This window comes from Meleagris gallopavo, chromosome 28 (genome assembly GCF_905368555.1).
Source record: "Meleagris gallopavo chromosome 28, MGAL_WU_HG_1.1, whole genome shotgun sequence".
Classification (NCBI taxonomy): domain Eukaryota; kingdom Metazoa; phylum Chordata; class Aves; order Galliformes; family Phasianidae; genus Meleagris; species Meleagris gallopavo.
Genome location: NC_139431.1, coordinates 1,288,488 through 1,310,797, shown reverse-complemented (window position 1 = coordinate 1,310,797; position 22,310 = coordinate 1,288,488). Strand labels below are relative to the sequence as shown.

The 22,310-nt window shown below is 57.3% G+C and overlaps 1 protein-coding gene and 1 long non-coding RNA gene across 6 annotated transcripts; both read right to left on the bottom strand.

The window, feature by feature from the left end:
• Positions 1-178: 178 nt before the first annotated feature.
• Positions 179-20,310, bottom strand: AHCYL1 (adenosylhomocysteinase like 1). 4 transcript variants are annotated; one of them, XR_014879907.1, is made up of 17 exons: positions 20,051-20,309; positions 10,307-10,418; positions 9,635-9,778; positions 8,766-8,866; positions 8,436-8,538; positions 8,118-8,212; positions 7,216-7,322; positions 7,018-7,134; positions 6,827-6,890; positions 5,407-5,495; positions 4,850-4,920; positions 4,326-4,420; positions 4,113-4,251; positions 3,532-3,600; positions 2,397-2,475; positions 1,939-2,059; positions 179-1,851 (listed from the first exon to the last, which is right to left on the bottom strand). XR_014879907.1 is itself a non-coding variant. In XM_085210274.1 (17 exons), exons 1-17 carry the CDS (start codon positions 20,156-20,158, stop codon positions 1,845-1,847), a joined length of 1,581 nt encoding a protein of 526 aa, XP_085066400.1. In that variant the 5' UTR covers positions 20,159-20,307; the 3' UTR covers positions 179-1,844. The 4 variants fall into 4 exon arrangements, 3 of the variants coding, with proteins under 3 accessions (XP_085066400.1, XP_085066401.1, XP_085066399.1); XM_085210274.1 differs by having other exon boundaries at positions 4,153-4,251; positions 20,051-20,307; XM_085210275.1 differs by lacking the exon at positions 4,113-4,251 and having other exon boundaries at positions 20,051-20,308.
• Positions 10,970-18,095, bottom strand: LOC146542619 (uncharacterized). 2 transcript variants are annotated; one of them, XR_014879908.1, is made up of 3 exons: positions 15,758-18,095; positions 15,391-15,586; positions 10,970-14,743 (listed from the first exon to the last, which is right to left on the bottom strand). It is a non-coding gene; the product is annotated as an uncharacterized LOC146542619 (long non-coding RNA). The 2 variants fall into 2 exon arrangements; XR_014879909.1 differs by having other exon boundaries at positions 15,455-15,586.
• Positions 20,311-22,310: the final 2,000 nt, after the last annotated feature.

Sequence of the window (22,310 nt, the reverse complement as noted above, 5' to 3'; positions counted from 1 at the left end):
GCACATAACCCAGAGGGACCAAACCCCAAATCTGAGTGCACGAGGATCCAACCCCAGCTGCAGGGCTTGGAGGGGCTGGGAGGGCTGGCAGGGCCCAAACAGCCCCCCGAGATGCCCCAACGCCCCGAGGGCTGCAACCACTCACCCACGGCAAAAGCGTTCTGCTTTTCCTAATAGCTTTCATTAGACTTTAATGATTTATTGCTCATCTGCAAGGATTAATATTGCATTCATTAAAAATCATTCATATACAAAATAAACCTCTCTCCCTCCCAGCCCGACGCTGCCGCCGCCCCTGGACATGGCTTAGATGGAGCTGCAGCCCTCAGCCCAGGTGCTGCAACCCACCTGGGTGGGAAAGGCTCCCAGCCCACGGCCCCCAGGAGGGCTGAGGGATGGCAGAGGAGCCACACATGTCAGGCAAGCGCTCCTCAAGAGGGACAGAGAAGGAGCAGAGGGCACAGGAGGGTGAGCCGAGCTGCGCCATCCGTCCTCACATCATCCTCCAGCCCCCAGCGAGGGGAAAGCAGCGTTGCAGCCATACCCAGAGCCACAGGAGCATCTCCCATCCCTGGGATGGGGTGGCTGGAGGCAGCCGAGCAGCTCTCTGGGGGTACCACGTGCCTGTTATCTCTGTAACAGGTGATGTGGTGGGGGAACAAGCGAATCCCTCCCTGTTCTGGCCTTTGCTGGGGGAAGAAAGAGGCATTGGGAGAGGGGAAAAAAAGCCAGGAGGAGCCTCACTGGGTTGCAAGGGCTTTCCCCCAACCCGTGACAAGCTGCAAGAGATGGAGAAGAGAAATATTTGTCACCAGAGAGGATGGGGAAGGGAAGAAGGAGGCGATGAGAGTGGCTGGAACACTGCGGGATGCTGCTGAGGAAGCTCAGCTCGGGGGCGGGCAGCGAGGGGAGCCCAGGGTGCAGAGGGCCCACTGGGGCACGGGGAAGGCTCAGTCTGTGCATCCGCCTTGGAAAGAAAGTGAAATGCCCTCCAGAAAAACGCAGACACTCTTAACAGCACCCGCTGTGTCCTGCTGGGAGATGGGGCTGCTTGGATAGAGCCCAAACTCCACGGCCGGACACATCGCCCCTCTTTAAGGATCAGAAAAAGGAAAAAGAAGAAAAGAAAGAAAGAAACAAAGATATGTTTTGAACTCAAATTAAGGTGCAGTTTGGCTAAAAAAAAAAATAATAATAATAATAAAACAAAACAAACAAAAAAACTAAGAGAGATGAGGATGATGCTGGGTTAAGTGACCCCCATCCGAATTCAGATTAGCACCCTGAAACAGTGAGCTCCCCAGACCCGGCCAGCATCCGAATAGGGGACCTCAACCAGGTGGGACAGTCACCTATTCGTGAGGTGGCCAGCAGGTGCCACTCTGCTCCCGAGCAGAGCTAGGAGCATTGAACTAGCAGCTAAAACTGGGCTCTTTAAGGCAATTTAGAAGTTGCAGATAATCCACACAAAGAAAGAAAACGTTAAGGTAAGGTAGAAGAGCATCTCCGGATCTGCAGATATCTCGGAGAAGGTTAAAAAAAGACAAATTGCCCTTCACACAGCAGGAGAGGGAATCAGGCTGGGAGCCACCAGCGGCCTCAGCAGGGAGAAGATCCCAGGCTCTGTGCTGAGATCACAGAGATGCAACCACATAGGAGGGTGAAAATGAGAAGGAAAAACAGAAGTGACCTTAAAATCACACTGGTCAATGTAAAAACAGGGTTCCTTGTTGGTTAAAAGAAAAAAAAAAAAAAAAAAAAAAGTGAACCAAAATGAAATGATCTTTAAAAATAATCTCCCTAATGTTGCCTTGTGTGGTCTGGTCCTTCATAGGTATGGTCCATCAGTATCTGGAAGAGAAGGGATGGGACAGTGAGGCTTAGGGACGCAGCTCCCACCTGCAAAAGAGTGACCAAGCCTCCAGCAAAGGCACTGACCTGTAGTAGTTGGGTTTGAAAGGCCCATTTTTGTTGAGTCCCAGGTATTTCGCCTGATCGTCTGTCAGTTCCGTCAGGTGGGCGTCGAAGGAAGGCAGGTGCAAGCTGGCAACGTACTCATCTGGGGAACAGGAGAGGGAAGGGGACTCAGCACCCAGCAGGAGGAGGGGCTGAGAGGCTGTCCTGGGTCGTTGCACCTGATGGAGCCCCGTGCCCCAAAAGGAGGGATGAAAAGCTGGAGCCTGCAGGGTAAGGGACACCCTTAGGGACACCACACTGCAGGACAGAAATGGAAGGACCACCTGCAGGTGTTTCGGGGCCATCCTCCCCAAACTCATCCTCTCATTGGAGGTTTTGTTCAGCCCACCTCTCGGTTTACATCCAAAACTTCTGCCCCGTATCAACCAGGGGAGAAAGCAGTGCGGGAAGCAGCTCTGAGAGGCAGCTTCTTCACTCACCCATCTTCTTGGGCAGCAGGTACACGTCCTGTTTGTAGCGGCCCTCGGGAGCGTTGTACAGCTCGATCAGAGCCAGAGCCTGCAGACATCACAGCAGGGTGAGGGACAGCCAGGACACCAACACACAGCACAAAGCTCCCGCGGGTGGAGGTAAGGATTTGGAAGCCTGAGGGAGGGGTGACCACTTCCAAAAAGCCCCCAAGGATGCACTTCCAGCCCTCTCCACCTCTCAGGACCTTGCTGGCACAGGGAAGGACTGCAGGGCTTGGAGATGAGACATCGCCTGCTCTGCTGGCAGCACTGGGGTTCAACGCCCGAAGGAAAACCACGGTGTGAGGGTGAAGGAAAGGGGAGCAGCTCTAATTCCCCCGAACTGTGAGGCTGCTGCACCACGTGGGAATGGACTGCTTGCTTTAAGCTGGCGGCAGAGCTCCAAAAACCACAGCCTCTCCCTCAGCAGGAATAAAACTGCATCTCCCCCAAGTGCCAGCTCAGACAGCTGAGAGCCAGACCCGAAGCGCAGCTCCCATCCCTGTCAGTTTGCACAGCAAGGAAAACTTTCCCCCCCACCAACGTGAGCCCCCTCCCCTCCTTCACAGAGGTGGGCTCAGCCCAGCAGTTTCCTCCCACCCATGGCACTGCAGCCAATGCTGAGCACACATCGCACAGCTCAGCCAGATTTAATCATCTTTTTCTTTGAAAAGGTGGAGTCGGGGCAAACAGAGCAGGACTCAGCCGTGTCCGCCCAGCTGAGGCAGTGCTGATGCTCAAAAGCAGTTTAACCACTGACTCCCAGATCCCCCAAACTCACTCTTGTTGTTGTCACTTAGAAATCAGACGTCTCAAGATGGAACAAAGCCTTGCTTTGAAGGGAGCTTAAACCTGTGCTCAGGAAGCTCTCTGGTTGCTTACTGCACAGCAGGAACTGTCAGAGCAAAGCCAGGCTCATTTCAAAGCTACCTCCCAACCTCACGCCATCGTTAACCACATCCCAGCCAAGAGGTGGCGGCTCCGTCTGGCGCCAGCGATCCCAAGCATCCAACTGTGTGTTCCCTGCTTCTTCCAAAACATCCCCACCCCAAAGCTTGTGCAAGACCCCGCAGCATCTCCACCCACCCCCCCCCAGGCTACGGACCTGAGTGGTGGCTGTGATAGAGAGGACGAAAGTGGGAACCGTGGAGCAGCTCAGGTTGAGAAGACGGCCCTAAGAGACAGCAGGAGAGGGGTGCTGAGAGCTGAGTGTGCCTCCGAGGCAAAACAAATGAAATCTGGATATAGGACTCACCTCTATCTCCCTATCCCTCCCTGGGGCTGGGGACAACCACAGGGCAGTGATTCGAGAGCCACCCACAGGACCAGAGTGTCCACACTCTGCCTTAGCTTAGTTTCCACCCCAGCCCTCAGCTTTGGGGAATGGAGGTTCTGTGGTTGCTAGGAACTGGGAGTCTCTCCTACTGCCAGGAGAGCTCGAGTGGGAAGAGGAGACAACCAACCCCCCGTGTGCTGGGTGAGAAACCCTGTAAAAGCTGGATGCAGAGGGTGTTGGGCTGACAGGGATGGCTCCTGGCTCAAAAGAACAGATCAGATGGCACCTCTGTGGCTGCACGTGGTACGTGATACCTCCTCCGCCTCAAGAAAAAGGAGAATAATAAGAAAAAGACATCGAGAAACCCTTTCTTGAGCTCTCCCAGGGCTACCTCCCTTTCCAATTCTGACCCTGAGAGATTTCCTGGTGGACGCACAGCTCCCAGCACACCTCAGCCAGCAGCACCACCCGCTTCCCATCCGGCCAGATGACGTGGTCCACTTGGGAACGGACCCGCTCCCAGGTCAGCTCGGGGGTCCGGAGGCTGGTCTGCAGGCAGGATGGAGAGGCTGGAATCACCACGGGGCGACCACGGGGCAGACATGGGCAGCAGGGACACTCACCACGTCGATTTCCGTGTTGGAGTGGCCCATGTTGCACACGATGCAGCTGTTCTTCATCCGATCCAGGTGTTCTCTGGTCACCACGTTCTTGTTTCCTGCAGGCAGGGCAGAGATGAACCCGAGGCAGTGGGAATATAAACCCTCGCATTTCTCCTTCCCTGCACTCGGGTGAAGGAATCGCAGCTTGGGGTAACATCACCCTCCTGGCTGATCACAGAAAAACAAATGCTGAGTGCTGCCTCCGGTCCCACGAATTCACCAGGGGCCAGGAGAGCCCAAAAACCCTTTGAGGACGATGGCTTTGACGTCCCCCTTCCCAGGGGCTGAGGAAGACCGTGGTCAAACTGAAGGCTGGGAGTTAAGAGGAAAAGCTCTCCAAAGAGAGCAGCTACTGCCAGCATAAAATGAGTAACTCCTGGCAGCAAAGCGTCCGTCCCAACGGCTACAGAGCCCCTGAGACACCGCTGGGAAGGACCACTCCTCAGCCTGCACCAAGGCCCACCCAGGACCCCCCCCCTCCCTACCTGTGCAGGTAATGACGACGTCGACCTGACGGATTACTTCACTCAGCTTCACCACCCGAAATCCATCCATGCTGGCGAGAAAGGGGGACAGGAAGCACGATAAGGAGGAGAAGCCTGGTTCCTCCCTGCCTTAGGCCAGAAGGGATCTCAGTCCTACATTGCTGGAGCAGCTCTGAATCACTGCCGGCAGCACCAGGCTGTCCTTCCACACCCCCAGAGATGCCAGATGCGAGTGGAAGGGCTGTGCAAAGGATCTGGCATCAAACCCGCTCTCACAATGCTGTGGGAGCTGGGGATGTATGAAGTGCTCTGCCAGCCCTGCAGGAAGGCTTACAGCAGTCTTCCAAGCCAGCTGGCTGCAGCAGCCTACTGCCCGGTATCCCACCACTGAACAAGCCCTGAAACTGCCCCGGTCCTTCCCCATCACACCCCAAAGAGATGAATACTCTCTGAGCTCAGCCACAGATCCTCCTGGCTCTGTTTCAGCCTCTCTGAGGGTTTGCAGGAGGCTAGAGAGCAGAGGAAGAGATGCTCACAACCAACATGCAACATCTCACCAGGCTTGAAGAGCGCAGATGGGGTCGATCTCCGTGACGTAGACGATCGCTCCCAGGGCTTTCAGAGCAGCACAGCATCCCTTGCCAACCTGCCAAGGCAAAGCATTGACGTGAAGACAAAAAGTGCTAAAATCCCTTCCCCAAAACATCCTGAGCATTCCCCCAGCTGCGCCCTGGAAGCCCCAGCCCGAGGCCAGGAGCAGCTGAGCGAGGCAGAATTCCACTTGTTGGGTACCCAGCTCCCCTCCAGCACACCACCAGCCGGCAGCAGCTTCCAAACCACCCCACTCACAGTCAGCACAGCTTGCATAAGCCTGTACTTCCCCCTGCTGCCTTTAAACCACAGGGTTTCCTTGACATTCAGAGCTGTCCTGCACTGATGGGGGCACAGATCCTCCACCCCATGCTCCCAGCATCAGCACGGGGAAGCAGAACTCCTATAATAGCACCTGTGACTCAAGTCCTCTCTCTCCACTACAAAATTACACAGAAGCTCGTCAGCAGAGCCCTTTTCTCAGTGCCATTTACCCATGCTAACACCTGATAAGTCTCCACGTGCCCGTGCTCAGCCCTGTTTTGGGGGCACCTACGTGCTACCAGGTAAGAAGCACCACCAGACACTCCGCTTATCACCCAGCTGCAACCACAGTTGCTGAAAACGGCCAGAAAGGGCAAACTGGGACATCAACCCACATCCAAACGGTGAACCAGCGAGGGTGGAAAGGTTTCCTTGGCCTGCAGAACTGCAGTAAATGTCAGGACAGGCCCCCGAGACAACAACTCTCAGCATAACTCGTGGTTGGAGAGGCACACAGCACCGCAGAGAGCCTGGGAGAGAGCCAGCACAGCTTCTCAGTCGAGCAGAGCTGAGCTCCGTTGGTGTCTAAATAAATTAGGAAGCGTGTTCCTGCTGGGAAGAGCATTTGCAGCTACTGCCAGGCCCTCTGCAGCACGGGAAGATAAACACCCACACAGACAGCGCACAGATGGAGGGAAGGTGTCAGCTCCCAGCTCTGCGCTCTTCCAGGGCAGAATCATTTACAAGCTTGTGGTACAATCTCCCCCTGCCAGAACATCATCCACCAGCAAGAGGCAGCCTGCCCTTCGCCTCCTGTGCCACAGGCTCAGCGACAGCAGGGCTGCATGCTGAACTCGAGCCAGGGACAGCAGATGGGAGCACCCATGGGTAGTTATCATTCAGGCCAGCGTTCCTAGCAACTGTTGTATTTGCAGCTCAGCTGATCTGCAGGCAAACTGGGAAATGTGATGCTTGCCCTCCACCCTCCCGGCGGGCTCTAGCAAGATGTCTCTCCTAACAGCTCACCGGATCTGATTTCCTCTATCAATCAAATGTGAGCAGGGAAGGGCAGGACTCTGAGCTAGGGGAAAGGATGGCTGGGGGGAGGCTCACGAAACTCACCTCCCCATAGCCACAAACCACCACTTGCTTCCCTCCAAACATCACATCTGTGGTCCTCTTCAGGCTGGAGGACAGAGAGAGACCTGCTTTGGGACCGGTCAGGCACACAGCAAGGGGCCCCAAAACCAGGTCCTGCAAACACACAGCGAGGGCAGAGCAGCCCTGGGGATGGGGACAAGGGCTGCACTCACCCGTCCAGGATGGACTCCCGGCAGCAATACAGGTTGTCAAATTTCTGTTTGGTCACAGAGTCGTTCACATTCATGGCCGGCACGCAGAGCTTCCCAGCTTTGGAGAGCTGGTACAGCCTGGAAGAGGACAGATGCAGGTCAGAGCAGACAGCAGCAACCCAACGAGAGACCTTCAGGTCAGCCTTCCCAAACCCCTACCTGTGCACACCGGTCACGCTCTCCTCCACAATCCCTCGGATCTTCTTGAATATGTTGGGGTACTTCTTATAAACCCAATGGGTCAGATCCCCACCATCGTCCAGTATCTAGAGAACAGCGAGGAACAGCATGGGGCAGTCAAGCTTTCCACCAGGAAAAGCACTTGCAGGGGATGGGGTGAGCACAGAGAGATGGAGAGCATCTGCAGGCACTGATGGAGAGCTGCCTGTGGGCCAGGACTCCTGGGTCCTCCTGGATGCTTCGGGGGCCTCTCTGAAAGGGAGGATTTTGTACCCTGTGCGGAGCCAATGGATCCTAACAGGATTTTCTGTCCCTGCTACTGCTTTGCAGCCTGGAAACGCAGCCACAGGCAGCACTAACTGAACAGCCTGAGGTCAGAAGGAAGCTATAGCATTCGTGCTCCATAAGCAAACAGCTGAGAGCTGTCAGTGAGTGCCACACGCTCTCACATCATCCGTGATCACGGACCCCAAGCCAAGGCAGTGAGAGGCATCATCTGCTTTCAGCAAGGCAACGGAGCCCTCGGAAACCCCTGCAGATGGGGTCTGTGTCAAGAGAGGAGCAGTCAGGGCAGCTCCCACAGGGTCTGATGGTTTCCTGACTCGCTGACAGGCTCCAGCAGGAGATGCTCCCATGCCATCGTGCCGTACAGCTCAGGACACTGCAGCTCCCACAGCCTTCACAGTGACCCCCAGCCCAGCTCCAGCTGCCGTTCTCCACGACCCCCAGGATTTGGGCACGGACTCAAAGGCCTTTATAACACCAGCAGGTGCCCAGGCACACTGACAGGCTCCTAAGAACCGCCCCAGGGAGGGGAGGGTGAGGAGCCCCCATTGATGGCTCCACAGAGGAAGAGGAAGGGCTGGAAGAAGGCTCGTTACCATGTTAGCCTGCCAGCCATCTACGTTAACACAGCGGTCAATGCACCACCAGAAGTCATCCTCTGACTCTCCCTTCCAGGCAAATACGGCAACACCTAGAAGGAGAAGAGGAGCATCCTTGGCACCCGCTGAGTTTGGCAGAACTTTCAGCTTGGGAAAACCCCAGACATGGAAAACCAAGCAGGGATCAGAGCCCAGGATCACACCTACGTATCCATCCCTAGAAAACATTCGGTCCGACCCTTTCCTGGAACTGGAGGCTGCAAAGCTGGGAGAGGGACCGGGATGGATGCTGCCCCGTAGGTCAGCAGCACTCACCTGCTTCTGCCAAGGCAGCTGCCACCTCGTTCTGGGTGGAGTAGATGTTGCAGGCGGACCAGCGGCACTGAGCTCCCAGCGCACACAGCGTCTCAATCAGCACCTGTGGGACAGAGGGGTGAGCAGGGTGGGCACAGCCCCCCTGTGTGCAGCCAAGGATGGAGCGAGGGGAGCGGCTCCGACAAACATTGCCCAGGGAAAATGCAGCCAGCAGGACCTCTGTGAGAGGTTTCCAGGAACGTGGAGGGGTCTTCAGCAATTCCCCAAAGGGGGACAATGGGGAAAAGCTGGGTTTTCCCACCTTGGATGCCCAAATAAGAAGCCACTCACCGCAGTCTGTGCTGTAATGTGTGTACAGCCTACGATTTTAGCTCCAGCCAAAGGTTTCTCCCCTTGAGCTCGCTTCCTGAGTGAAATCAGAGCAGACATGTCTGCAAAAGGAAGGCAGGGGTTTTAATGATGGCTTACTCCAGGGTGGGACCCCTTTCTGCCAGACCTGCTCCCCTCTCAAGGGTCTCACAGGACACATCCAGTCCCATTGCTCTTGCCATAGTCACTGTGCAGTCAGGGAAAAACCTCCCTGCCTCTGCTCTGCCAGCTCTGTTCACACTGGGATCAGGACACCAGCATCACCTGTCACTTGGCAAAGCCACGGGGACACAGCATCCCCCAGGCACCTACCAAGGGGGTGTGGGGTGCACCAGCGTGCCCCCACTAAGGGCACTCACCAGCCTTGCAGCAGAATCACATCAATAAGAAACACCTAAAGATGGAAACAGTGCTGCCATACCTCAAAAGAGCTGCTCTAAATGTGTTCTGTACCCTTCTCTGGCTTTGGTAGATTGTGTCTAAAAGGAGCCTGGAAGCAAAGTTACCCAATCAGAACATTAACTCAGCTCTCCACAAACCCCAAGGGAAGAGGCTGAGACAGTTTTAGCGTCTCCAAAGGAGCTGCAAGATCCTCTCCCATCCAAAACCCCAGGAACACACAGAGCCACTCCAAAAAACAGATGCAACGTGTCGTTCATGCTGTTGCATTTAGCTCTTCCCCACATCGTGTGCTGATTTGTGGAGGGAAGAGAAGGCACTTGAGGCACCCGAGACCACGAGGAGAGTCCTGGGAATCCCTTTGGCTCAGCTCTCACCTGCACGAGCACAGCACCCAGCCTTGAGCCCCTCAGACCCCCACACCCCCTCACCTTGCTCAGCGATCTCAATCTCCCGGCGTCCAAACTCTGCCTGCTTGATGTTCTTCACGCAGAAGTTGCTGCTGCCTTTGGAGTTGGTTTGCTGCTTCTCACGGGGAGACACCTCATCGTCAGAGCTGTCTGTGTAGGAGGCAGCTAAAGCCAGCAGAGGAACGAGTGTCACCCCCAGTCCTGGTGCCCTCTGCCCCGTTTTGCTTCCCTTTTCATGCACACGCACGCTTATGGCCCAGACTACAAATGTCACAAGGAAAACCCGTGTCCATAAGGAATCTGGCACTCTCGCTCTTGAAAATAACTCAGTGCTGAGCGATCACAGAATGACAGAACGGCCTGGGTTGAAAAGGAGCGCAGTGCTCATCCAGTTCCAACTCCCTGCTGTGTGCAGGTCACCAACCAGCAGCCCAGGCTGCCCAGAGCCACATCCAGCCTGGCCTTGAGTCCCTCCAGGGGCATCCACAGCCTCCTTGGGATGCGCTGTGTGATGCACTGGAGCCCAACTACGAGAACGAATGAGGCTGATTTAGCAGAACACAAACCTCCCCAAACCCCAGAACTTCCCCTTACACGTCAGAGCACAGCCCAGCAATACAGAGCATCCTGAGACCGATGCCACATCCACAGTGGCACTGCCAGCAGCCCTGGGGTCAGCCACGCAGCACCTACCAGAGCTGTAGCTGTCAGTGGAAGACTGCGAGATGGAGCGGGACAGGGAGCGGCGGCCGGTCTTGGTTGGGAACTTGGTGAACTCCTGCATGTCATCTGCAAACTGGATTTGCTGAGAGATGCAAAGGAAGAGAAGCGCCAGGTGAGCCCGTGCTCCTTAAGGCGAGTCATCTGTAGCGGCTACAAGGGCCCAGGGCTCCTTTCAGTGCACTGCTGTCACAGAAGTGAGCCCTACCAAACGTACCGGGAGTGGCTGCAGATGCCCAATACAGAACCTGCTTTTCTGCCTCCTCATCCCTGCCACCAGAAGCTTGCAGCAGATTTGATGCCTAACCCCCGAGGTTAAAACAAAGAGCCCTGGAACGTCCCCTTGGCCCATCTCTGGCTCCCAGAACATCAGGGTGCTCCTGCAGGGCACTGTGCAGCCCTCTGGCCGAGCCCTGGGTGACCGAGGTCCCCACGCAGCTCAGCACAGAGCTGCAGCTCCATCAGCCCCTCCCTCCCTCACCAATTCTGCCCAAAAACACAGCACTGACAGATGCGGGCTGGTCCCAGCACCAGCTGCGATCCCGGCGCTCCTATCTCCTTTCCCAGGTTAAAAACAAGGCACGTCCTTCCAAAACCCACACTAAGAGCTGGGGGGAGAAAATCAGCGAGAGAACATTTCAACAAAACGCAGTTGACATTGCATTGACTTTCAATCTCCTGCGTGTTACAGATGTTTCCATTGGAAGAAATGCCCTCAAACAGCTCTTCCTCCCTCCCGGTTCGGCCAGAGGCAACTCAGGGCTCCCACCAGCCTCAAAGAAGGGGCAAAACAGCCCCAAATTGCCTCTGCTCAGCCAGCAGCAGCCCCACTGCTCCTGCAAGAGCTGCATTCAAGGCAACGAGGAAAAGAGCCCCAGGCTGACAGGGGACAGAACCCCCACCCTGCTGACAAAGAGCCCCAGTGTGGTCTCTTCCCTCTGCTGGTCACTGCAGGATTTAATTTTGGCACTTTAATAAGGATGAGACCTCACTGCGAGGAGCATCGTTAACAGCATCCCCACGGGCATAGGAAACCTCGGGAAGAGCCCTGAAGAGATCAGCACAGAGGCCTCGAGGAGGGGGTTTCCACGCCATTGCAATCCTCAAAAGCTCTGATGTGGCAAGCAGGCTTTGAGAGCAGAAGAATGAAGTTATTTGGCTGAGCCATCCGTCCCAGACAGGAGGAACCCGGGAGACGACGGCTGCGTGCTGCTGGGGCTGCGTGCCTTGGTGGAAGGAGTGGGAATGCTCAATGGAGTCTGCAGCTTTGGTTTTGTAATCCTTGTGGGTCTCTCGGTGCAGAGGGAGGAGGAGGAACCCGAGGGGGTCCCAACTCACAGGAGAGCTCAGAGGTGCGGGACCACATCCAGCAAGCAGTGCCAGGTGGTCAGCAGCCGTATCCTGGGGGACACGCTGCCTTCCCAACCAAGGAATGACACTGCCAGGCCCACGGCTTGCTGCTTGGCTCCAGCTTACCAAAGAGAGCCCCAGAACTGTGCTGGTGGGCACTTCCAGGCGGAAAGCAGAGCAGCAACACCACCAGCCCAGCACCGCTCCCAGCCCATCCCTCTGGCAATCCGTCAGCACAGCACAGAGGGTGTAAACATGCCCCCATCAAACAGCTGCTGGCATTAAACCGGCTTAAAGCACGAGCTGAGGTGTTTTCTCCATCTCAGGAAAAGGTTTCCGGGGAAGAGGTGAACCCAGGAGATAAAAGCCCTGCAGACAACGCAGCCTGGTGCTGCAGCACATGCAGGCACCTGCCAGCTCCCAGCTTGGGCACCCAGTGACGGCAGCCAGGGGTGTAACACCTCCCTGTGGATGGCAAATAGGAGATGTGATGGGCTGAGGGTGGGGATGGGGCTGTGCTTCACCACCACCATCCCCACTGATGCACACAGCAGCAGCTCCGAGGCACGGCGCGGTCCCACTGCTTGGAGCAGCAGCTCTGGGAACTGGGTTTGAACCAAGGGAAAAAGAAACATCACTGCTAAGGGAACAGAGTGCTGAATTAACCACAGTAATCCCCACCATGGCTTTACTAGAGCTCATCCGAACCGTGCAGCTTAGCAAAATCTGTCCCATCTAAAATTATCACCCAACGCAGCTTCTGAACCGAGCCTGCTTGGCACGTCAGGGCTGCAGCACTGGGTGGGCACTGCTGCATCACAGCAAGGCAGAAATCCCCCAATCCCTCAGCACGGGATGGATGGAGCCAGGCTGGGATGGATGAGAGCTGTGTGCCCGTGAGCAGCAAGCATCGTGCCGAGCTCCAGCCTGGGAGCGCAGGGCTCAGCGAGTTGCCCTGGAGGAAAACACCAGGACCCGATGCCTGCCTGCCAAGTTTTAGCCCAGCTGTGCTGCCTGCCAGTCACACGCAAGCTCAATCACACCTGCCAAGGCAGAAGTACATTTCCTCCCCTTGCAAAACACAGCACGACTGTGCCCACTCCCGCCCCAGTGCCCCCCAGCATCGCCGCTTCTCTGGGAGAAGACGTGGACTGCAACCACCACCCTGAACACACAGTGCACCCACACTGCATGACTCAGTGGGAGCTGCTCTGAGCTCCACGTGAGGCAAGGAGGTGACCCACCTAAAGCAACTCGAGGCAGCCAACCCCCATTTAACATCACCCCCCAAGGCTGGGATGCGGTCAGCAGCTGCCCGCACTGCAGCATCCCTCCTGCCACCTGCCTTCAGTCCATTGCTTTGTCATTCCCATACATTTGGGCAGCCTATGCCTTCCATCTCGGCATCCATCCCCTCACCAGCCCAGCATCCAGCTGCTGGGAGGGCACGCAGAGCTCTGCAGGCCTGGAGGTGGGCAGCTGGATGCCCAGCCCAGCCCTGGGGCAAATTACCTGTGCAGAAATCCCACTCCCCTGTGCAGTTTGTTCTGGGGAAGCCGTGGCTGCGATCTCGTGCAGAGCTTCGCCCTGCCGTGCTGCTGAGTTTGGACATTTCTAAACGACAATTGTTCCAATTCATTTATTTTCAGCAGAGAGTCACTGTGTTCAGTTCAATGCAGCAGGAAGGAAGGGAAAAGGCACCCCAGGGGCTGAGGTCTCTCCAGCCACACAGCAGCCAAGGGGGAAAAAAAAGAAGAGGGAAAAAAAAAAAACCAACCACAACCAACACAGCATGAGGCTTTTCTTATTTTCTAGGTCAAAAAGAAGAGCAGAGCAGCAGGTTTGCTCGGGACAGCCCCCCGGAGAGGGGACAACTCCTTCTGGGCTCTGATCCTGCAACCACCCGTCCAGAGAGGCCCTGGAGATGCTGCTGGGGAGCACAGCCACAGTTGCTGGCAGCAGCCCCGGGCAGGCAGTGCTGTCCTCAGCCCCACTCTGCCCTACTTGCAAGCTGTGCTGACCAAACCCAGCTCCTGCAGCCTCCCCGAGGACAGCAGCGCCCACAGGGGGGGCAGGGACCCATCCAGCACGTCGGGGACAAAGATGCCGCTCAGCACTCAACCACGTCTGGTTTTGTGATAGAAGTCACGAAGGCAGCTACGGGTGTTTTTGGGTACCTACCCTGCCAGGTTTCCCAATCCCACGGGCATTTCTAGCCTATATTGCCCTGAAGGATCCAAGGAATGAGGCAGACGAGGACACAGGGGTCAGCAAGGCGCAGCTAGCAGCTCCCAGCCCGACCTCTCACCATCCCAAGCTCCAAACCAGCAACAAGGGGAGGTTTGGAGAAAGGCTTCGGGTGCGCATTTGGCCCCGTGGTTCATCCAGCCACCCCATCCTACCTCCTCCTGCTGGCCAGGTGAGCCAGAACCAAGCTGCAAGATGTGAGACTGCACAAGCTGGAGGCACAACCTGATTTCCAGCCACAAATCCACTCAGCAGCAAAGAAACACCCCAGCCAGAGCCAGAGCAGATTTGGGACGAGATGACCTTCAATGCTCCCTTCCAACCCCAATGATTCTGTGACCCTATGGGCAGGGGGCTGGCATGAGCAACACCACAGCTTTAGCCATGGCCACAGCAGCCCAGCAGCAGCATCAGCATCTTCCGATGGTCTGCAGAGCAGCAGCCATCACATAACAAGCAGGACCCACTCCTGCCCCAGGCGCAGTCACAGCTCCAGGACTTTCTCCTCGGTGATGCAACAGCTTCCAACCCTTTGAAGACATCCCAAAGGGGATGATTTGGTTCAGCTTCGCAGATGAAGGAGGGATCATCGCCGTGGAGCACTGCTTCCATCCGTACCTGCAGCTCGCGGGGCAGGAGCTGCTGCCAGCAAGGCAGAGCTGAGCAGGAAGCACAGCCAAACCTCAGGCTGGAACGCTCTGCAGTTCCCAACAAGGAAATAAAGGGCACTGAGGTCCTGGCCAAACAAGCTGGCCGAGCCCTAACACCATCCTCCATCCTTTGCTGGCAGAGGAGGCCTGGCTGGGAAAAGCGCTGGGGATGAAAAACAAAACCAGAAAGTTTCCATGAGCCCAGGAGAAGAATTACAGACTTTCAGAGCATGGGAGAGGTGAAGGAACAGCAGGAAAGGAGCGGGTTCACTCCAAAGGTTTACAAGGCTGCAAAGCGCCGCGAGGTCTCAGCCACCCCACGAATCACTGAATGCTGGTGAGGGGAAAAACAAACAGAGCACGGGATTAAAGAAAATCGATGCGATTTTAAGCGTCCAACTGTTAAAGAGTAACTGGGAATAATTGCTGCCTTATAAACACCTTCAGGTCAAAGGTGTGCTGCCTCCAGCAGTGGCAGAGGAAAGCTCTCCAGCAGCAGATAAGGCACCTGGTCCTTGGACTCCAGGCTTCCAGGCACAGCATTGCTCCCCATGGGAGAGCTCCTGGAGCAGTCTGATACCAGGATCTGTATGGGATTTGAGTGAACGCCCATCGGGCTGCAGGGCTCAACCCTACAGAACCAGCTGGGGTTACCTGGACACCTCCTGCAGTGCAAACAGAGATTGTTGGGTCGGCCCACGCATCCCCCAGCAGAGATAGCAAGGTTTGTGGAGGGCTGATAAGGCTTGGAAACAGGGAAAGCATCACAGGAGGAGCCTCCTGCGGGCTCAGAGGAGGGCACAAACTCACCCATCAGCCAACAGTGAGATAATTGGTGTTAATTGGAGCTACCTTGCTGGATTAAGGTGCTTACAGGGCAAGCGGAGAACTAAGAGCCCCAGCAAAACACTTTGGAGCTTGAAGGCCACAAATCTGTGCATCACAGCTGACAGGGAATCAACTTCAATTAACGGCCATTTTTAAATGAAACCCAACTTCTTCCAGCCTGAAAAGGACACAGGAATACACAGGAGTGCTGTCAGAGGGCTCGGCCAGCCCTGCAGTGCAAGCTGGCAGAAAGCCCCAAACCTCCCCTAACCCAAAGCCATGAGCAGCGAAGCAGCCCCACCTGCCTCCGCTTCCTCCCCAGATACAGCCTGCAGAAGCCCAGGAGTACCTCAAGACTTCTTTTGGTCTTTCAAGAGACCAAGCACCTCGTCCCCTAGATCCAACTGCGGTTGGAAGATGCTCCATCCCAGCGCCACGGCTGTAAGGGAATCAGCATCGTGCAGGAGCAGAGCTGAGCCCTTCCTGTAGGCAGGATTGATTTCAGTCACACCGGGGGCAGCAGGAGGGATAAGAAGTGGATGATCCTCACGTCCTGCTCGCAGCCCAGGCTCCTGCCACCCCCACAAACCCCAGCCAGCCAACTTGGGCAGCGTGAGCTCTGCCAACGGGCTGCAGGAGCCACCAAGGAAAGCTGTACCCACCTCCAAAGGCAGCACGAGCCTCACCCCAATGACAGCACAGCCTGTTTAACTAGCTGGAACATCGTGTCCCCAACCATTGAAGTTCTTTGGCCGTCGCCAACCCGAAGTAAACAGATTCTGCAGCAGCAATAAGCTCGTTACCAAGGCCACCGTATTGATCCCCAAGTGGAATTAACAGGAGCAGTTCAAGCACGCCGTGGGGCAGCTGAGATGGTCTCCCAAAGGCAGCCCCCACCTTCAGCTGTGCCAGGGGGCCCTGCTGCGATGCTGGGGACTTTCTGAGCCCCGAACCTCTCAAACTGACCCGCGCTCCTGAAGTCATTGAGAAAGGGGGCTGCCAAAGCATTGGCACGAGGTCCCCTGCGGGCAGTGCCCCGTGGGACTGGCAGGAACGTCAGCACGATGCTCCAGGCCAACGCGAGGCAGAGTCCCCAGATAAGCAGCCTCGATCAAAGGGCTCAGCAGGAAGAGAAGCAAAGCCCTCTGCAAACAGCAGCGTCGCCCACAGGAAGCTCCCAGCGATAACGAGTCCAGCCGGACAGAAGCAAATCTCCTGGACTAAGCGCTGCTCAAACAGCAGGGATGTGGTGCTCAGAGACTCCTGGGAGGAGCAGGGCATCGTCCTCACCTGCAAAACCCTGGGCTGAACCAGCTGCTTATTGGCAAGGCTCGCTGCCAGGCTGGCCTCAGCTTCCTGGCTGTTAGGGCAGGACGTCCTGAGCAGGGGCAGCACGAAGAGGATGCGGTGCGGGGTGGGAACATCGCACAGGGAAAGCTGTCAGGGTCCCAAAGAAAGTATTGGCGTAGGGCTGGACCCACCCCCATTGTGCATTTTGGGAAAGGCCTAAAGAAAACAGTGCCTTGCTGCCAGTGCTCCTCCTGTGCTCCCGTCGGGGCTCCCAACAGGGCCAGGAGCCTCAGAACCCCTCCGTGCACAGCTTGCAGCACCAGAAGGCCAGAGCTGCTTCTGAGGAGCGCTGGGAATGGGCACCCAAAGCCCCTTCCCACCCCTGAAGGTCAGCAAGCACAGTGGAAACAGCCGACCTGGTGTGCTGCAGGAGGGGGAGAATGGAGAGCGATGAAAACGACCCAAGAGCGGCTTTCACAGAACTAATTAAAGATGCTGTCACTTAACAAAGCACCACCAATCCCTGCTCCCTGCCCCAAGCAAACCATCTCAGCTCGCAGCACCGCGTGGCTCGCACTCACCATGGGTCAGGGGCCCCGACTGTAGGGCACAGCAATGTGTTTGCTGCCTCCCCACTCCAAGCAAAAGCCAAATCAGCTCCGTGCTGAGCAGGAGGACCCCCACCCCCCCCCCCCCACACACACACACACTGTATTCCACCTGGATATGGGAAGGGAAAAGCGCAGGGAGATGATAAAAGAACAGATGGTTGGGGAAGGAAGCAAGCAGCTGAGCACACAGCATCTGGTTTGAGAAGCAGCAGAGGAGGTGGCCACAGTGGGGGACAGGCAGGACAGAGAGGCAGGCAGGATTCGTGAGCAGCCAGGATGAGGGATGAAATTAAAGGCAGAGCAAAAACGAGCAGCTCTGGGAGCTGTGTCAGTGCAAGGGCAGCCCTGTCCCCAGGACACGCCGAGGGGGTGCTGGGTGCTGAGCATCACACGGCAGCGATCGGAGACATGTGAGGACAGAGAGCAACAGGGCTGAACCCCAGCACTGGGCGGAAGCAGACTGCAGCAAGGTCAGGCAACGCTCAGCAGCAAGAAGCTGCGGCAGAGGCGGCTCGGGGTTCCCTGCTCCCACCTCCTGCCAGCTCCATGGCACAGCAGCGCTGTGTCCCACCGCACAGCTCTGCAGGGCTGCAGCACCAACCCCAGCACGCAGCGCTGAGCCTGGAGCTCATTCCACGTTCACTGCATGAATAAGCAGATCTGTCTGCAGAGGGGGAGAGCGTCCGTCTGTCCGCCAGCTCCCGAGCGTGAAGGTGCCTGCACGCAGCTCCCGGCAGATGGGTGACAAACAGGGACAAGATACGCAAGGCTCCCCCTGCTCTTCCTCCCCCCCCCGGTCCCCCCCCTCCCCCCCCAGCTCAAGGGCACACACAGCACAGCCGGGAGCTCAGGGCTGCAGCAACCAGCTGAGACAGGCTGGGAAAATCCGCCTCCAAGGGCACCTGCGGGTCTCAGGGGTGCAGGCAGCCCAGCTGCAGCACTGACGGCACGCAGGGTGCAGGGAGAGCACGCACTGCCCTTCTGTTCTCCTTCATCCCCGCGTCCACAAAGCAACCCCCCCCCCCTCCCCCCCATCAGGGCACGCGCAGGAGAGAGCACCAGGCTCAGCATCGCTCACCTCTGCCTGCAAAGCACTCCTTGCTCAGCAGCCAAATCGCCCCCACCACAGCTGCTGCTGTTTTGCTGACAGCCCGAGTTACCGTAAAGCTTAGGAGCAGCAAAGGAGCTTCAGAGGCTGCAGGCGATGCCAGCAGCTCCTGGAGGAGCACCGGCCGCATTGCTGCAGGGAGCCCCCAGCTCTGAGCGCCTCGACGGCCGCAGCTGCGACTTAAATCCGGAGTTGACTGTATGTAACCTTTTAATCTCTCACCTCCTGCTGTTTCACTTTTTCGCCTTAAGCAAATCAACGACAGGAGGGGGAAAAACCGTACCTGGGTCAGCGTCACCAAGGAGAGTAATGCTGTGGGGTCCACACACCTCCAACGCAGCTGAGATGCTCCCCAGGGCTCAAGCAGAGCCCCAGGCTGGGGACACCCACCCTGCGTGCTGGCACAAGGCAAGGCTGCTCTTTCAGGAGCTCATTGGTGGCAGGTCACACACAGCTCGGCACCGTCCCACCCTCCCCACTGCCCAGCACTCCATCCCAGAGCTCAAGGAAGCCAAAAGAGGGTGCACAGCGTCCTCCAGCCCCACCTCTCAGCCATCCTCTGTGCTGAGAACTGCCTTAAGCAGCTTTGGCTTGCATTAAAACCAAGAGGCATTTTAATGGTTTAATTGCAATCCTGCTTGGAAGGCATCTGAAATGCCTCGAGCTGGGGGCACTCGGCACCGTATGGCAGGAGGGCGATTCTCCATCCTCGTCCTTTCCACCGTTGCCGAGCCCTATTTGCACAAACCACCCAGGCAAGGAGAACAGCGGCCCGAAGCATTTTGTTCCTTGACCTCAGCAATGCACGCTCCCCAGGATCTCAGTGCCTGCTGATGTTATCAGCCTCAAACGCCTCCTGTGGCTCAGGGCACCTCCACCATCAGCACCCAGCCATTGTAGTCTGACGGCTGCTCCCGGTGCTGTGCAACGAAGCCGTGCACACAGCAGCAAACCCAAGGTAAGAAAGCATCCCATACCTGCCCAGGCTCAGACAAACCTCGCCTCTGAGAACACCGGGTTGAATCCCGCTGGGCACAGAGCTCATTCCTCGTTCTCTGTGTAGGATGCTTCGGGATTCATTGCTTGCTCTCCTCCCAGCTCAGCCGGCCGCAGCCTCGCCCCATAAACCCCCCAGCTTCGTGGAGAACAACAGCAATAAGAATGGAAAAACAACGCCTGAGCCTCCCCTGCAAGATCCCAGCCCCACATTCCTCTGTTCCTCCCCCCAGGCCACGTCCGAAGCTTGGATAAACAGAGCCGGGCACGACAAAACCTCCAAACCTCCGAGCCCGGATAACGAGAGGCACCGAGAGCGGCAGCGCATCCAGCACGGCGCCGCCGGGACCGCGAGCACAGCTCGGCTCTCAGCACGCGAGGACCCCGGCAGCCCCGCGCGGAGCCCAGCAGGGACGCGGAGCCCCGCGTCGTTCCAACCTGCCGCCCCGCAGCGACGCGCAGCTCCCAGCCCGGCACACGGCGATGTGACGGAGCTGCACGGCCTCCGGCTCGCCCCGCACGCCGAGTTTCACCCCGCCGCCCTTCGGGACGCCTCGCGGCAGCGCTCGCGGCTCAGCCCGGGGCTCCAGGCAGCTCAAGGCGACGCAGAACGGAGCGAACCCCGACCCCCCGGTACCTTTTTGGGCGCTTTGGTGACGGTGGCCATGAAGGAAAACTTCTCGGCGTCCTCCGCTTCCTTGGCCTGCTTCGCCTCCTCGCCGCCGGCGGGCTCCGGGACCGACATCGTGCGGCGGGGCGGAGCGGAGGGCGGGGAGGGGAAGAGCAGACTCGACTCGACTCGGCTCGGCTCGGCTCGGCTCAGTTCCGTTCGGTTCGGCTCCGTTCGGCTCGGCTCGGCTCGGTCCGCGCCGGTTCGCAGCGCTCTGCGGCGGACACTGCGGGCGCCGCGCGAGGCGCCGGGGGCGTCTCTGCCGTGACGTCAGCGCGTGGTGACGTCATCACGCGCCCGCCGGAGAAGTGAAGCGGCGGAGACGAGAGGTGGGGGGGGCAGGAGGGAGGGGTACGGCGCGATGGCGCCCCCTGGTGATAGAATGGGGGAACGGACCGCCGCGGGAGGACTTCGGGAAAGTGGGAGGGAGCTGAGGCGGGGGGCGGGGGGGGAGCGAGGAGAAGAGTGACAATAAATAGGTGAGATAGATAGACAGAGAGATAAAGAGATAGACAGACAGACAGATAGAGAGATGGACAGATGGCTGAAAGAATAGATGAAGGACTAAAGGAGTAAATAAAGGAATAAATAAATAAAGGAATGAATGAATGAATAAATAAATAAATGAAGGAATAAAGGAATGAATAAATAAATAAATAAAGGAATAAATAAATAAAGGAAAGAAGAAATAAGATCAACCCACCGATTCTCTGATTCTATAATAAATAAACAAATAGAATCATAGGATCATCAAGTTCCAAACCCCCTCTGCCCCCCCGCCTCCAAACCTCATGGAGTCCAGCAAGGCTGAGCGCAAGGTCCTGCACCTCGGTCAGGGCAACCCCAAGCACAGATTAAGGTTGGGCAGAGAATGGTTTGAGGGCAGCCAAACAAAAGAAATACGCATTCGTCACGGTGGGGAGGGGTGGGATGGGGTATAAGGTGCAGGGGGGGGTCAGCACCCCCAGCCCAACCCACCGTGGTTCTCCCAGTGGCCACGTCCAGTGTTGATCTGGCAGGGCTGAGGGCGACGCGATGGGCGCTGCGGCTCATCCCGTCCTCATGTCCGTCTGTCCATCCATCCACACGGTGCTGAGGGGCTCCGATTCCGTCCGGGGACCCTCATTTCCCACCCTGTCCCCCCAGTCCCAGCAATGGGGGTACACACACGTGCCTCCCCACGTTGCTCATCCCCACCCCAGCCCCGCAGCGACAAACCCACAGAACGAGCAGCTTTGCGGACCGTATTTATCCTTTTAACCAAAACCGTTCTGTCTGACCACAAATCAGGCCCGGGCCGGTCCTCGCTCGAGGCAACCCATCCCATCAGGGTGGCCGGGATCTGTCCCTGCTGCCCCAATGGCCCCAAGTGGGGAACCGCAGCCCCGCGGTGCTTTCCGGGACGGCGCTGCCCCGTCAGCAGTCTGCGGCCATGCAGCCCCATGGGGAGGGCTGTGATCCAGCAGTGCCCCATCCACAGCCGCCCCAGTGCCGATGCTTCTTTCCCTGCCCACCCCACCAAATTTTGGGGTTTCGGCTCCATCTGAGCGCATCACCTGTTTTTAAGGTGGAAAAATCCATCCTGGGGGCTCCCCTCTCTCCTGTATCTCCCCTCTCTCTTGTAGAAACGTGGAGGGATAGGAACGGCTCCATCCCCCCATTAAGGTTCCCAAAAGTGGGCACTGAGGTTTTGCAACTCCGACCCACCTTTAGGGTTCCCAAAAATGTCAGTTTTGCCCCTTAAACCTCCTCCACTCGCCTTTGCTTTGGGCTGCCCAGAGCACATGGGGGGTGCTGGGGGTGAGTGTGGGTGAGGTGTACAATTGGGGAGGTGCTCCCCCCACACTTCTTCCCCCCTCCCCATGGCCTCTTCTCCAACACCACTGCCCCACAGCCATCATTCAGCTCCAAAGCTGCAGCAGGGCAGCTGCCCCCTCTCCTACAGCCCCCCCACGGCCCCCAAGCTCTGCTCACCCCTTTGAGAACAACCCAAGCAGCCTCTGACCCCAACCACCCCCCCACCGCGACCATAATCACTATGGCCCAGATCCGGACGGATATATATAGGTCCCACTTCCTTGGGAAGGGGATGTGGACCTGGGAAACCCCCGACTGCTGCTGAGGAGAGGAAGGGCTGGGCTGAGTCAGCTGCCCTCGAGGAATCCTGTTTGTCAGCAAACACGGCCCCATACAGCCCACAGAGAGCTCCCCGGCCCCATCCTTCCTC

What these genes read in the sequence shown, in the direction of transcription:
- AHCYL1 (XM_085210273.1), bottom strand. Translation starts at nt 20,158, where the DNA reads ATGTCGGTCCCGGAGCCCGCCGGCGGCGAGGAGGCGAAGCAGGCCAAG. An exon ending in CCAACACGGAAATCGACGTG is followed by an intron (nt 4,252 to 4,325) that starts GTGAGTGTCCCT and finishes TCCTGCCTGCAG; the next exon opens with ACCAGCCTCCGGACCCCCGA. An exon ending in CCACCAGGAAATCTCTCAGG is followed by an intron (nt 4,026 to 4,112) that starts GTCAGAATTGGA and finishes CTTTTTCTTGAG; the next exon opens with GCGGAGGAGGTATCACGTAC.